This window comes from Notamacropus eugenii, chromosome 3, assembly GCF_028372415.1.
Source record: "Notamacropus eugenii isolate mMacEug1 chromosome 3, mMacEug1.pri_v2, whole genome shotgun sequence".
Lineage (NCBI taxonomy): Eukaryota > Metazoa > Chordata > Mammalia > Diprotodontia > Macropodidae > Notamacropus > Notamacropus eugenii.
In genome coordinates this window covers 424,992,770-425,009,135 of record NC_092874.1, presented here as the reverse complement: position 1 = coordinate 425,009,135, position 16,366 = coordinate 424,992,770, and the positions used below count along the sequence as shown (strand labels likewise).

The 16,366-nt window shown below is 41.5% G+C and overlaps 1 protein-coding gene across 10 annotated transcripts in view; it reads right to left on the bottom strand.

The window, feature by feature from the left end:
• Positions 1 to 16,366, bottom strand: part of IQSEC1 (IQ motif and Sec7 domain ArfGEF 1) — a 778,715-nt gene that overhangs the window by 19,924 nt on the left and 742,425 nt on the right. For 9 of the 10 annotated variants that reach the window (XM_072598257.1, XM_072598259.1, XM_072598264.1 and 6 more), the window contains 3 exons: positions 15,196 to 15,362; positions 8,167 to 8,306; positions 5,518 to 5,547 (listed from right to left, as the gene is read on the bottom strand). In XM_072598257.1, the coding sequence (XP_072454358.1) occupies positions 5,518 to 5,547; positions 8,167 to 8,306; positions 15,196 to 15,362 (337 nt within the window). The remainder of the gene's footprint in view (positions 1 to 5,517; positions 5,548 to 8,166; positions 8,307 to 15,195; positions 15,363 to 16,366) is intronic. The other variant, XM_072598258.1, reaches the window with a different exon arrangement.

Genomic DNA, 16,366 nt, shown 5'->3' with positions numbered 1-16,366 from the left:
TACCTCCCAGGGCTACGGTGTGAGGCTCAAATGAGATAATAATTGTAAAAGTGCTTAGTACAGGACTTGACACACAGTAGGTGCTACGTGTTAGCGATGATGATGATAAAAAAATTAAAAAATGATACTTCTGTCTCCTAAGGTGATAATTGTATGCTGCGCTGATAGAGTACGCCGATCAAGATGGGTAATACCGTCATTCTGTGCTAGTCAGACCACTCCGCTCCGAGGTACTGCATTTTTAAAAGTACAAAGACAAACTTGATCTTGTTTGCCCAATGCTAACTTCCCATTATTTCATTTCGCATTATGCCTCACTTTTTCTGAACTTATCCTTTACCCTCACCAGGATTCCAGTTCCCTCTGTCCTTCCCAATCTCAACTTAGTAGTTAACCGGTTTAATATTACAGTCTCTGCTTTCTTACGCTCTCATCCTATTGACATTCATGTCTAGTCCAACCCCAGTCCAGATTATTCCCCACCATCTTCCTCCTCCACCACTCACATGCAGTTAAACCATGCTTACTGGTCCACTACAGAACTGTCTTATTTAATCTCAACTGGGACCTCTCCACCTCAACGCAATCCTTTAACTCTTTCCTAAATGATTTTCAATCACACTCCCTATAGTGGTTGTTCCAAACCTTTTCCTTTCTTCTCAGACCTTCCATAGCATTCCCCTCTCCTTCCACTTGCAAAAATAGAGATTTACCTTGTACTTAACCGAGAAAATCAAGGCTGTTCACCATAAGCTCCCTCTTCTCCCTTTTTCTATATCTCAAAACCCTTTGCCATTATCCCTTATTTTCTCTTCTTTCATTATAGTATTTGATGAAGTGCTGGCCTTCCTCCTCACCAAGGTCAACCCTCTATAGGTGCCTCCTTGATCTGGTAGACTCCCCTCCCCTCACTACCTCCCATTTCTAATCTTTAACCTCTTCCTTTTTGTTGTCTACAAACACACCCAAGTCTCCTCTATTCTTAAAAAAATTACCTCAAGCTACTGTACTATGACTTTCCTAATTTCCGACTGACCTCATTATTTACACTTTATCTCCTCTCACACCTTAACTTTTGGTAACATGACTTCTAACCTAAATACTCAACTGAAACTACTCTCTCCAAAGTTAGTAATGATCTTTTAATGGCCAAATCAGATGGCCCTTTCTCAGCCTCATCCTTGATCTCTCTGCAGCATTTAAAACAGGGAATTACACTTTCTCTTTGGGTTTTCATGTTATCCCTGTAACCCCTGATCCCCACAGCTGGTCGTGCTGCTCCCTATCCCACATTAATATGGATTTCTTTTATATCTGCTGCCATTCTGATAAAACATAAACTTCTCTAGGACAGGGACTGTACGATTTTTGTTTTTCTATTGCCAAGGCCTAGTACAATTCCTGTTACACAGTAAATGCAAAATGAACACTTGCTGATTGACCATACTCAGGGAAGGGTTGACATATGCAATGATTTAGCAAATGCTGGAAGGGGGATGGTACAAGGGTTTCTTCGGAGTGTTCAAATCCAAGGGTTAAAATGAATGGGAAACCAGTTGGAGAAGCAGAGATTCAGGCTGAGAGTTTAGTGCTAGAATATTAGCATTGGCTTGCATTTCCACCTCATATATTGCAAACTGGCAAATATGATGAATATATGATGATAGTTTAAATTGGAATGGCTAAGGAAAGAATGGCTAAGGCACACAGTTACACCATTGGTAAGACTGTGAATAGGTTCATACAGTCTGTAAAGCCATTTAGAATCACGCTAAAAAAAGGTGATTAAAATGTGAGACATATACTTCAAGGAAAATAAAGATAGAAAGAATCCCTCTCTTCCAGAAAATTCACAGCAGTACCTTTTGTGGTAATGAAGAAATGGAAACAAAATAAAATGCCCATTGATTGAGGAAAGACTAAATAAATCGTGGAACATGAATACAGCAGAATATCATTGTATTATAGGAAATGAACTTCAGAGAACCATGGGAAGATGTCTATGGAATCACACAAAGTAAAGTAAGCAGAACCAAGAGAATTGTAAACATAATTGCTGAAACAATGTAAAGGAAATAAGCGAAGACAAATGGATCCTCAACCTACCCCCAAACTCAGGAATAAGTAATTCTAATGGTCAAGCTTGGTCCCAGAGAAGAGATAAGAAAGTGTACTTCCCTCCCTTTATTACAGAGGTGGGGAAGTTGGCTTACACTATCACGCTGGACTCATTGTTGATTAGTTTTGCTCACCTCCTTTTCCTCTCCCTTTTTTCATGTTTATTCTTTCTTATTAAGATTAGTTTGTCGGGAAGGAGTTGGGGTAAGGATGTATAATAAATAGTAAAGACGAGAAATAAAAGATATCAATACAAATACAATCATATTGGACATTCATATATTAATATATTAACATAATATTTAAAGTACCTTAAAGATTGTAAAGCGCAATTAAGGCTACATTTTAAAAGGGAGAGATGTGAAAACAGGAGATATCAATACAAATAAAATAATATCTAACATTTATCTACTAATATTCCATGTACATATTAATATAGATATATACGATATATAATATATCCACATGATACATATAATACACACATATAAACATTATTTACGCTATTTCTTAAGTATTGTGAAATGCTTTGCATGTTATCTCATTTGAGGCAGCTAGATGGCGCAGTGGTGCTAGGACTGGAGTCAGGAAGACCTGGGACTCTTACTAGCTGCGTGACCCTGGACAAGTCATTGCACTGGTTTGCCTCAGTTTCCTTAACTGTAAAATGGGGATAATAACAGCACTTTCTTCATATGGTTGCTGTGAGGCTCAAATGAGGTATCTATAAAGTGCTTAGCCTAGTGCCTGGCACATGCCTTGATTCCTCCCACCCCCAATATTCAGAACAACTTTGTGTAGTAAGTGCTATTATGATTCCCATTTTACAGATGAGGAAACTGGGGTCAAGGGAAGCTAAATGACTTGCCCAGAGTTACACACTAATAAATGTCTGAGGCTGGATTTGAACCTGGCATTTCCAGACTCTAAGTCCATCTTGCCACGTACTATGCCATGCTACCTTTTACAGACTCTGCTGGATGAGTTTGTCTGTCTGACTTATCCCATGTCCCCCAGGCTTCCATCTTTTACAGCAGCTGCTTGCAATCTCCACTCCTGCCCTGTTCTGTGATTGTTACTGTGATCACCCCGCGCGTCCCTTCGTGACTCAGTCATGCTGCAAAAGTTAGGGCAACAGACAATGAGGATCGATTTAGAAATTACTTCATATGATGAAGAGCTGAAAGAACTGGGAATGCTTAGCCTGGAGAAGCATTAAGGTTGCCTTCTTCAGCACTCAGAAGAATATGACAGTAGATTTAGTTTTGGTGTTTGAGAGGGAGAAACAAGGGCCGACGTGTGGAAGTTACAACCCACCAGACTTCAGCTCAGAATATGAAAGAAACTTCTAACTTTGAGGACTGTCCGGTAATAAACTGGACAACCTCTCACATGACTTGAGCATTGCTGGCGGGATTCAGGCAGAGGACATTATGGAGACCCTGCAGTACCCATCAATGCCTCTGAGTTGGGGTGGATGACCTCTAGGTCCCTTCAAATCCTGACATTTTTTGATTTAAGGATCTATAAGGTCAAATCCTTGCAAATTCCATTCCCTAAAAAGTTGCTAGTATGATGTTTGATTTCTCATATATCATATTAATGGCAGTGACCCACAGCCCAAAAGACAGACTATGATTTTGTATGGCACTTCATAGTTTTCAAATTTCAAAACTTTCCAAAATATTTCCAATTTCATTTTCATTAAGTCCTGAGGAAGGCACAGCAATCCAAGTCATCGATGTGACCTTTGGCTACTTTAATAGAATTGTCTAGAATGACGTTCCATTGTACTGTACTATAGCTGAACATCTGGATGCCCTAATATCCAGAGTACTGTGTTCAGCTCTGGGCCCCTCCATTTTAGGAAAATCATTGACAAGGTAGAGTATGTTGAGAGAAGAGTGATGAGGATGATGAGGAGACTCAAAATCGTATCTTGTGAGTACTGGAAGGCCCAGAGCAATTTAGCATAGAGAAAAAAAGGCTTAGGGGATGCATGACAACTGTCTTGGAATATTCAAAGGGCTGCTGTGCACAACACATTGTCTTATTCTGCTCAGAGTCAGAAGCAAGAACTAGTACCAAGAGTTAAAAGAGACAAGGAGGCAGATTTTGATTCATACTGACTCACTAAATTAAGAACAACTTTCTAAGAATTAAGGTGATTCAGAAATAGCATGCAGCACTTTGAAAGAGAGTGACTTTCCTGCCCCTAGAACTGCTGCATAACTACTGGTCAGGTGCGCTGGAGGTGGATTTCATGCTGCAGGTTGGAGCTGGAGTGGGTTAGTGATGAGGTTCATTCCAATGAAAAGATTCTGTGATTAATGTGTACATTTGTCAAGTAAGCGATCTAAGGCTCTTCAAGGTCTGGCAACTGACTCAAGGTTATATGACGAAAAAGTGAGAACTAGAAAAGCAAAGTCTAGCACCCAGGTCTCCTGACTCCTAATCAAATGTCCTTTTTAACTTTCTGCCTCCAGTAGTGGGGAAAGGTTGCAGGGAGTCACCCCCTATGGGATTGTGTGATCACCCATCCGGGCTCTCTTCCCATGTGACCAAGGGCACACATGCATGTCCAAGATGGCAGAATGGGGGCAGAATGTTTGACAACAGTGAGTGAAATACCTGCATGCACTATAGGCTAAGTTCTGACCTGACCAACCACAGGCTAGCAAATAAAAGCTGTCATCCCTTTTGAGTGTTGCCAGGTGCTCAGGTTAGGGTATATAATAGTAGCTGATATTTACACGGTGCTTTTTGGTTCACAAAATACTATGTCATATGATCTATCTTCCTTGTATAAAGCAGATATCCTTGACCACCCCTCATTCCCAAACCAGAGAAAGCTTAAGAATAATAACAAGGAAGTATAAAACACTTATGATAACCCTATTCTCTTTGCCAGGAGAGCAAGTACAGCAAGGAGAAAAGTCAGAGAATTTTTACGAGAAAAAAGATCAACTTAACTGTAGCCTCTGAAGTCAACCAATTTCTATACATTGTTTACAGGGATGCTTATTTCCCAGTCCCCAGTCTTCAGCCTGGACAGCCAAAATTAAGCACAGTATGAAGTGATGCCTGTCTGGGCGGTTGTCTCAGTTGACTGGGGTGCATCTGTGTACTGAAATTGGATAAAAGGGGGCTTCTCAACTCTCAAGAAATCTCTGTTGGGCAGCATGGCCCATGTGATTTTGTAAAGAGTCCACAGAAGTAGGATAGGAAAATTAAGAAAATTCATTTCTTGTAAGACAATTAACTGAAGCTGCCAACACTTAGGAAAAGCCCATATTCTGGAAGAAAGTGCTAGAGTAAATAAGCAAACGGGCAAATGACATGATTGTCCTGTCTCATGTGGGGTATAAGTCATGAACCAATAAGAAGAGAGATACCTACACAGCCAAGTCCATGATGCAGAGATCCAATCTATAGGAGAAAATACAGATGCATTAAACTCCCAAAAGATACATCATAGCAAATACTTAGTTCTATTTCAATCTAGTCTTGTTAAAATAATTAAGGATTCCACTTGATTGAAGGAGTGACCCTAGGAAAGTCACTTCCTCCTTCTGAATCTCAAGTTTCCCCATTTATAAAAATGATGGGATTTCTTTTGATGAGAGCTAAACTTCCTTTCAACTTGAAAATGCTATGCTATGTTTTCCTGGAATAGCATAAGAAATATGACTTACAAACCTAATTCAGGGTATAAATGAGTTCTTATCACATCTTTACATCAGTCCCAATGTAACTAGGTCCTAAATGCCACATGTACCTATGCTACTTTATTAAGGAATGCAGCAGGACACAGGCGGAAGAGGCCAATGGATGCTGTGTTCAAATCCTGCTTACTACCTGTGTGACATTGGACAAACTGCTTAGCTTCCTTTGGCTTCAGTTTTATCATCTGTAACGTCGAAGAACTGGACTAGACGGTCTCACAAATGTAACCCTATGGCCTCAAGTCCTACTGCCTAGGATCGTGGGTAAGTCCTACTGCCATAGTTAATGGGCAAATCCCTTAATTTCTCTAAAGTAAAATCACTTATGAAACAAATGAAGGGATTAGGTATGAAGCAGAAAAGTTAAGGGAAATAGCATGGTGAATCTTTGAATCTCAGATCTGCTATCGGTGTGATCTTGGGCAAAGCCTTTAATGTCTCTGAGTCTCGGTCTTCTCATCTGTAAAATGAGAGGTTTAAATCTGATGACCTCTAAGGCCCTTTCCAGTTCTAATAATCCTTGATTTTATCATTCAACATCCTTGTGATTCTCAGAAAGGGCCAGCAGGACTCTCAGCAACCCAGCTAGTTAAAAAGCAAAGTCAAGGGGAGGGCAGAGAAATTATTTCAAATGGAGATTGTACTGCTCCATCAGTCTTTTTGTACATAAAGTTTCCTAGGTTCTCAAACCACAGGCATGGGTTGTTTTTCTAATGCTTGGAATAATCTCAGAACATTAGGGCACCTTTTGCATAAACTTGTAATAATCAATGTAGAACAACATGAAGTGTTCCATAGGTATTATCAGACATCCCTAGTGGGTAACAGGTCTAGGGCAAAGGTATCAAACCCTCCTGCAAAACTCCAGAACGCTGCCCCAAACCAGAAATGTTTAACAAAATATATGAAAATTCAATATAACATGGATAACATTTAATTTGTGTTTTTTTTAAAGTTAATATGAAGAGGCAGGAATCCATTTCTGTTTGAGTTTGACACCCCTGGTCCAGGGGACTGGTGAATGGTTGCTGAATCACTGGCTAAGTCCTTAAATTATATTTGGAAGGAAAATGGATCTTGTCCAAGTTCTGCTCTGTGTGTTTGGGGGAATGGAAGAATTTGCTGCTGTTCGGGTTTTTTTTCCTCCCCAGAAAGCATTCTCTGTTAAGTTTCTCTGGGCCTCACCATAAGAACATTCCTGATGGTAAAAGAAACACAAAAATCATTGCCTCATTGGAGGATCATTCCATTAAACCTCCTCATTTTTACAGATGAAGAGACTAAGGGTCCTAGGTAAAATAATTTGTCAAAGAGTTAGTGGCTAGGCACACAATTCCAGTGGAGACTAGAATTCCCACCTCCAGTTCAGTGCTTTCTCTTGCATTACCCCCATGATAGTGCTTCAGTAACCAAAGTGAAATGATTTGTTAGCCAAGGAAACTGAAATGATGTGTTATTGGCTTCCTCCTTCCCAGAACAAACCTGTACACATCCTATTCAGCTCTGAGTCAGAATCAAGAAAGACAGATTGTGACAGATCTCAATAGGAGGGACTCAGAATGGGGTGTGTCATGCCTAGGGAGGGGAGGGGGAAAGAAAACCTTCAAACCAAAACACAATTCCTTGGTGAAGGTAGAATTTTACACGGACTGAACTCTGTTGGAAAAGTGAGACCACTAGTCAATTATAAGAAGAGTCAATTTGGGGAGGGGAGGGTCATAGAAATCGGCCAACTTTCCAAAGCTATCATTCTCCCTTAGAAATCTCCCTTCCTTAGAAGCTACTTCAAGAGTCAGCATAGATGGCCATACAGTTGGCACTGTCATCAAGGCCTCACAGAATACACCTGAGTCCCCACTGCTTGCCAGGAGGTACCTCTGTCCTCCCACCTTCAGATGATACTTTACCAATGCATGCCTCTGCCCTCAGGGGAGCTGGCCATCAAAGCTGCTTAAAATGCAGATGTTTCACCCTAAACTTAGCACTGAAACAGAGACAGGCTGCATTTGCATGTATGATGAATGGAATCTTATAAATACTTATTTGAAAACGAGGAGGAAAAATTGAAAAAAAAACTCTAACACCTCACATTACAACATTTAATATTCATAACCTTGCCTCTCTTGAGGCTGTGCTATATTAGGATTGCCTGGGTCGGGGACCAATTTGTTCTTGGAGATGGAATCACTCTTGGGAAATGAGAGCTCTCCTGAAAAGTGGATAACTTCCCTTGCAATGCATGTTTGGCTCCAACTCAACTCTCCTGCCCTCATTCTCTAGCCTGACTGGTACCTGGGCAGGGAGCAGCCCACATGCCACTTACCGGCTTCTTTCCCACAATGAGCTTCTCAACCTTTTGGACCTGGGAGACATGGTCCTCGTTGGTCTTCAATTCCCGTTTGCGGATCCGTTCATAAATGCCAATCAGCATCTCCCTCGGGATGTCCTCTCCATCATCTACACCTGCAAGGACAGACAGACAGCGAATGGTACAGCAGGGTGTACAAGATGAGTCTGACTGAGAACCTCCATTGTGGTTGTATCACTGCTCACCTCCAGGCACAGACTCCATCACCTCACTCAATCCTACTCTAATTCCAAATACAGTTTTACTGGATCCCTAGTTCCTTTAGAGAAACACCCAGTGAAGCATTTCAAATAAGAACCAAATCTGTGTATTTTCTACAATTACTGAACCAGAAGAAGGTCAGGAGACCCATCTATTCTCCTAAACTGAATCATTTAATCTGAATCTGTGGACAAAGATTATAGGTAGAGCTGTCCCACTTCATCTTCCTTCTAGAAGACTTTCCTTTTCCCTGTTAAGTCCTGGATGCCTATCACAAGGAAGCCTCATCTCTAAGAGGGAAACTTGACCTTTGTTTGACTTGCCTGTGTTGGGAGATGGGGCTGGTTAATAACCATTTTAGGACCACTCAGTGGCATGAATCCTACCAAATGGAAGGGATGTGGCACTTTAATTAAAAGTAAAAATGGTAGCCACAATCTCAAAGAACTCACAATGAAACATGCTGCTGACTTTTTGACAGAGAAGGGATGGACTCAGTGTGCAGATAGAGCCAACACAGAAATTTGTTTTGCTTGACCATACACACACACACACACACACACACACACACAACATGTATACATATGTATATGTATATATATACATATATGTATATATACCATATGTAACAGAGGTTTTGTTTCATTCATTTTCTTTCTCAATGGTTGGGAGGGAGACGAAGGAGGGAAAAAGTAGATTTTTATTGATCGAAAAAATAAAAAAAGGTTTGAACAGTTAAAAGTGATGACATCTTAGGAAGGGTAGCATCAGAAGGCAAGAACACAGGGCTGGGAGCTATAGTTCTAGACCTGGGTTATCATTCTGACCCTACCACTTTGTAGCCACATGACCTTGAGCAAGTCACTTGACTTTTCTTCAGTCTTCTCCTTTGCAGTATGGAGGCACTGTGAAATGAACCAATCTCTAAGATGCTTTCCAGCTTTGCCATTCTGCAGCCATAAATGTCTCTGGTACCTGTTCCCTTCTCTCCACTCACACCAGCCAATCCCCTAGTTCAGTTCCTTGTTACCTCTCATCTGGACTATTACAATAGCCTCCTAATTGACCTCCCTGCCTTAAGTCTCTTCCCACTTGAATCTATCCACCACACAGCTGCCAAAGTGATATTCCTAAAGAGCAGACCTTCCCATGTCACCCCCTACTTAAATTCCAGTGATCCTCAGAAGATGAACTTCTGGCAAAGGAATATTTTGTACTTGTTCTCCTAGCACAGAGCCTGGCATATAACAGGTACTTAACAAAAACTTGTTGATCATTTGGCATTTAAAGCTCTCCATCACCTGACCCCAACCCACATTCTAGTCTCATTACACTTTATTCCCCTCCACGAATACTATAGTAAAGCCAAACTGGCCTTCTGTTTCTTTTAACGGTTACCTCAATTCCCATTTCTCTGATTTGGCATTGGCTGGCTTCCATGCCTGGTATGCCTCCCCTCCTCACTTTTGATTTTAGAATCCTAGACTTATTTCAAGTCTCTTTGCACATGAGGACTTTCCTGATCCCCTCCCACCTGCTCTTGCCTTCCCTCCAAATTATCCTGTATTGTGTATGTACACAGATATGTATGTATGTGTGTATGTATACTATTTTGTATATCTATGTATCTCGCTAGCTAGATATTTGTGAATAGACACACATTTAGACACATCCATGTTTTCTCTCCCATCTAGAGAAGGGAAGGGGAAACTTCTTTAAGGCAGGGACTGCTTTACTGTTCTCTTTGTATTTTCAGCACCTGTCACAGTGCATGGACACACAGTAGGCACTTAATACAAGCTGATTCTAAAGTTCCCTAATTTTCAGGGGCAGTCTAACTTGCAGGAGGCATGGGCTAGCTACACAGGTGCACAGCAAGGGGTCATCTGCTCAGGAGGGTGGGAGTGAAACAGCGGAGGCCAGAGGTTCTCCTTGAGGTTCAGAGCCATCCTGGATGGCTGATCTTCTTCCCACTGAAGTCCTTTCTCCTCCAGTGATTCCTGGCACCAATCCCTGCCACTCTGCTCTGCTGCAATCTTCCTGGCTTACACTTAGCCAACAGAGGCCCTGTACTTGGTGCTCGCATATCTCTCTCACTCCAAATCTCTCTCCCATCCCATGGGGTGGGCACCATGAATTTCAGCAGATCTATAGCATTTACCCAGCCAATAAAGTCACATAAAAGACACTGAACAAACATAAACACTTCTGAGGACACAGAGGAGCATTTGGGCTCTTTCTAGAAATAGTTTCCTAAAATTCAGGCTTTTTAAAATTGCTTAATAATGCCTTAAGAAATCATTGAGTCCAGCTCCTTGCCTCCAGGGTTGTTCTGTCACCTGAAGTAATTCTAGGCTTATTTTCTGGAGATGAAGTTGTGAAAATGTAAAGCCCTGTGAGATTTTATCTGTGGGCAGAAGAAATAGCACTGGCTGTGGTCTCTTGATTTAGGAGTTGGTGATTTTTTTGAGTCACTATAAATACTGTAAGACATGGGAAATACAAGCATTTACATGGGTATTTTTTCCTTTCTTTCAGGCTTCTTTACAATATTTTTGCTCTTGGAATGACTAGATAGATTGCTGATAGAACATTTATTAAATGATTACTGTATAACAAGTGTAAAACATTCTAGCCTAGTCTAATGAATTTCAAACAGTAGCCTTCCCCATCACACAAACCCTGGAGAAAGCCACCGGAGGAAATTAAAAATCTCTCATCATCTCCAAATTTCAGGTTGCTAGATCAATCTCTTCTCATTTCACACGCAATTTCACTATGTATGACAAGGGACAGAATTGTTAAGGCAAGTAGGAAGTCATGGCTCTACCAGTGACAAGGCTCATGATGGCCCCTGAAAAGGCGGCTTTTGCCTCATTGTGCCTAGAACTGGGCCTCTACATCGTACCCTTTCTTGATTTCCTCCTCCTCTTTATATACTGTCTTCCTCCATTAGAACGTACTCTTTGAAGGGAAAGACTGTCTAACTTCCTTATACTTGTATCCCTAAGAATATCTGAAATATGGTAAATGTTCAGTAAATGCCTTTTCTGTCCATTTATCGAGCTATTGCTTTGTGCTTTTAGTTTCTAGATCCATCCAAAGGAAATTTCTTCATGATAAATGGGTGAAGCACTGCTATCTTGCTTTTCCTGAGTTTAACATCATAGCAGAAGGGCACACAAGAAAAGACTTAGCGCTCCAAGGCAGCATGGAGGTCACCTAGTTTAACCTTCACTCTCATTTTACAGATGAAGAAAATGAGACTTGTGGAGCTGAAGTACCCAAGGTCACATGGTAAGCAGCAGAGATGGAGATCAAACCCTGGTCCTTTGACCCCAAACCCAGTGTTTATGCCACTAGAATTAAAGTGCTGGGTAAAAACCTTAGTAGTGTCCTTAGAAGAAGACATATGGACGAAAAAGGTACCTAAGTTAGCACACTAGACCATATGAGGTTCTTTTCCAACCATTACTTTGAAATAGCTACTAAAAGTCTAAAACATCAACTCTCTAGTAGAAAAAGGTTATAAATAATGAGGAACATTTTTTTAATTGGGTAAGGAAACAGATTAGAGAGAAGGCTGCAAGTTCCTTTTGAAGTGAAGGTTGTGATATAAAAATGTAATCATGGCCAAATAGAAGATTTAAAAGTTTATCTTGGGGGCAATAGGAAGCCATTATTTTTAAAATAGGGGTGACACGGTCATACGTGCACTTTAGGAAAATCACTTTGATAAAACAATGGAGAAGGGACTGGAGTTGTTCGAAGACTTGAGTCAGGGAAACCAACCAGAAAACTACCGCAGTGATCCAGGGGATGACAGTCTGCACCAGAGTGGCAGTGGTACCAGAGGAGATGAGGGGCCTTATACAAGAGATGTTGCAAAAGCACGATGCGACTTTGGACAAGTCACATACCACTCTCTCCCAACCCCCCTCCTCCGGGGCCTCAGTTTTCCTCATCTATAAAATAAGAGTGGGATTGGAGGGTTGGTCTCTTCCATCTTTAAATCCTATGATATGCTTTAAATCTGCTAGTACCTTCTCCTACCCAACAACAACACAAATCTCCTTGTACTTATTGTGCATACGTGTATTTACATCAAGTTTTCTCCCAACAGAATGTAAGTGCTCTGAGAACAAACTGTTTCACATTATCTATTCATTCCCAGTGCCGAGCACAAAGCAGGCATTTGATAAATATCTGCTGAGTAGCTGATTGGTTACTCCTTTGATTCTTACAACAGTCTGAGTCAATAGTGCAAATATCCCTCACTGGCCCCTGATTCCTTAGGGCTGCATGGGGGCTATATTCCTCAGCCAACAAGTGATGGAAAAATGGGATCATGGATATTCTGGTGGTCATTGCTATGGATGATAAGGCAGCCCAGTTTCATGTGGGGAGGACATCCCCAACTCCAGAGAAGTTCTTTTCCTACTGGCTTGTCTGAGAAAAGATTCATTTACCTGTAGAAGTTCTGGCCCCAGACTTCTAGAACCAGACACTGCATTCCTCTTTGCTGGACCCTGAGGTACTGGAAACTTCCTCTCTAATGGCTCAGGCATATAATTTAGACTAATTCCCTTCTTCTACAAATAAAAGCCAGCAAGTCAGAAGAGGTCAACTCTTTTGCTTAAAGAGCACATGATGAGTCACTGGCAACATAGGTCTCCCATCTCCCAGTCTGGGGCTCTTTCTTAAGGCACTAATTTATGGCTACCCTGTAGGGAAGAAAAACAGTCCTTGATGTTGTGGGCCACTATCAGGTCTCTTACTTCAACCCTTCCAGTTGGTTTGGAATCATCTCATCTTTCCCCAAGTGGCTCCTTGTCTGCTTCTAGTTAGATCCAGTCCATAGGGAAACTCAATTTCAGTTCAATTCTCAGTTATGAAAAATGAGGGACCTGCCTCATGAAGGAAGTTCTTGGTCTACGAAAATGGCTGTCATGCCTTCCTGTGGACCTACTTTCACTCCAAGAAGCTGTCCTGTTATAAGTATACCCACCACAAGGGAGGGAGCTAGAACAGAACGAAAGATGCACCAATATTTTTTACTTTCTTATTGAAAAGAAAACACTTGTCATGAAATCACTTTCAATACTCCCAGGTGTAATGAGATGAAAAAGACTAATTTTTAAAAGCACAATACAGGGGGAAATGACTTTTAAAAGATTAATGTTAACTAATCTCATTAATTTTGATTTCACAAGGATTTCAAAAATTTTGATACTTGGACACAGGCTTGAAGTTTATCTTTCTTTGTATGAAAGTACTTTGTCTATATCTATCTACCGAGTGAGTTAACACGTGTAAAGCATTTTGCAAACTTTAAAGCACCATATGACTGCTATCTCTAATTATCACAGAAGCTGAGCAACAATGAGCTGGAAGCAGGATGGCAGGAGAAGGTTTACCCTACCGGAGGACGAAGTTTCGGCAGGAGTTTTCGCAGGACTGAAGTTTTATACAGCCTACAGGTTAGTTAAAATTTTTCTTTTTGTCTACTCTTTCTTAGTAATTAAAGTATGGGTTGTAGGGATTACCTCGCATAACAGATAGTTCTAGTAATTAAATGTTTCTGAAAGGAACAAAACTATGTATCAGTCAGCTAGGTAGCGCCATAGTGTGCTGAGCACCTTGGGCCTGGAGTCAGGAAGACCTGAGTTCAGATATGGCCTCAGAAAGACTTTAGCTATGGGAGCCTGGGCAAGTCATTTCACCTCTGTTTGCTCTAGTTTGCTCATCTGTAAAGTGGGGATAATAATAGCATCCACCTCCCAGGGTTGTTGTGAGGGGATCAAATGAGATAATGTTTGTAAAGCACTTGGCACAGTGCCTGGCACAGGATAAGAGCTACATAAGTGTCACTGTCGTCATCATCATCTTCTTCATCATCATCATTACAGTAGCAGCAGGAATTCTCTCTGGCAACAATGTCACGCTAGTTTTAGATACTGTGTAGTCTTGGAAATGACAAGGTTATGCACCATGCAGCTGGTGTTGAAATGAGTTCACATCTAACCTCAGAAACTTATTAGCTGTGCAACTTTGGGCAAATCTCTTAATCTTTGTTTGCCTCAGTTTCCTCGATTATAAAAAGGGGATCATAACAATACTTACCTTATAACGATACTGTGAGGATCAAATGAGATATTTGTAAAGTGCCTGGCAGAGTACTTGGCACATAGTAGGCATTATATTAATGCTTATTCCCTTTCCCCCTATAACAAATTTTTGCAGCAAGTTTTTCACTGTCTGGGACCCATCTTTTTCCTTGAAGGCAGCTCCTCCTCAATTTCTGGTCCTTGTATTGTGCCCCTGCCTTGTGCTGTGCACATAATAGGTATCTAACAAACACTAATTGAATTGGACTGAATTTCCAAAGAGGCCTAGAAAGAATTTTTTCTCCTTAAGTGTGTTTTGATTTGCATATAGAATCCATCAGTTCTTTCTCTGGAGGTAGATAGCATTTTTGGGGGGCGGGAGCAGGGTGGGGAGAGCAAGGCAATTGGGGTGAAATGATTTGCCCAGGGTCAACAGCTAGTAAGTGTCAAATGTTTTGAGTCTAAATTTGAACTCAGGTCCTCCTGACTCCAAGGCCTGGGCTCTATTCACTGTGCCACTGTGTATGGAAACTAGTAGCCTGGTGAAGACCCATCCTCCCAACCAGGATGGGGTGTGCCTGCAGCCCTCAGCCCTCCACCTGGCTGTGGTGTTGGTATTTTGGCGAAAGCCTAACCGTGAAGGACTACATCCTCAAGCTCTAGCAGAGTAGCTCACCTCTCAAGTTCTTCACAAAATCCTCGAGTTTCATTTTGCGCTCAGGCTTCACGTTGGGGCTGTACATGTCTGTGTTGAGCAGGATGATGGCGAAGGCCAGGATGAAGATGGTGTCTGGGTTCCGGAACTGCCTTACTACCCCAGGGTTACAAATGCAGTACCGCTGGCTGCAGGAGGAAAGAGCAGGTCAGAGCTTGGAGAGTAGGTGGGGGAACAGTATGAATCAGCAACACTGAGACTAGGACAGGGGGCACAGCTGTAGGGCTGGGAGCTCTTTGGACAACCAATGTCCTCCTTTTGTCCTTCCAGAAGCTCACCTGAGACCCCCTCAAAACATGCACAAATTCTGCATAAATTAACCTACTGACTAATAGTAAAAGGTCACGTTTATCATTCCAGGGGGGCAGCCAGTCACTCGGCACACAACCCACCACATGTAATTAAGAAAGGAACCGCTTACATTTTGGTGGGCCAAGGCACCACAGAATCACAAAGTCACCGAAGTTAATCCCAGAAGGGACTTTAAATATCTTCTACTCTAGTCTCTTCTCCTCTCCATTTTATAGACAGAAAAAAATGAAGCCTGGCAAGGTTAAAGACAAATAATTCACCCAAGGTGGTAGAGGAGCCAAGGTCTTCTGACCTTTCAGTGTTTAGCTCAGTGTGACACATAATAGATGCTGAATCAATGTCGACTGATTGATGGAGTTGAATCCCAGGTCAATATTCTTTTCAAAATATCATGCATTCTCCCTTACATTGCTCTAGTCCCATGCTAGTGTATGCAGAGCTCTAACAACCCCAAATTTCAGCTTGAAAAAGAAAGGATGGTTTGGAAGAATTAGATGTAAAAGCACTATGCCTAAAATGTGGCCTTCTCTGTACAGATGCATGGTGGGGTAGCCTTTCCTGACTCCCTAACTCACCAGGTTAGTAAAAATGTTCCTTCTCGGATCTCCTACTCCGTACTGTGTTTTACAACTCAGGGATACTGTGTAATACTTAGTATTATAGGTATCTGTGTTTGTGTCTTATGCCTTTAGGAGACTGTATGTAAGCTCTGTGTTTTTTGTCTAAACTGTTTATCTGCTTTAGTATCTGGCATAGTGCTTCTCACCCACTCTCATAATTCTTCCACATCATTATCCATTCATTATCCTCTTTTCCCACC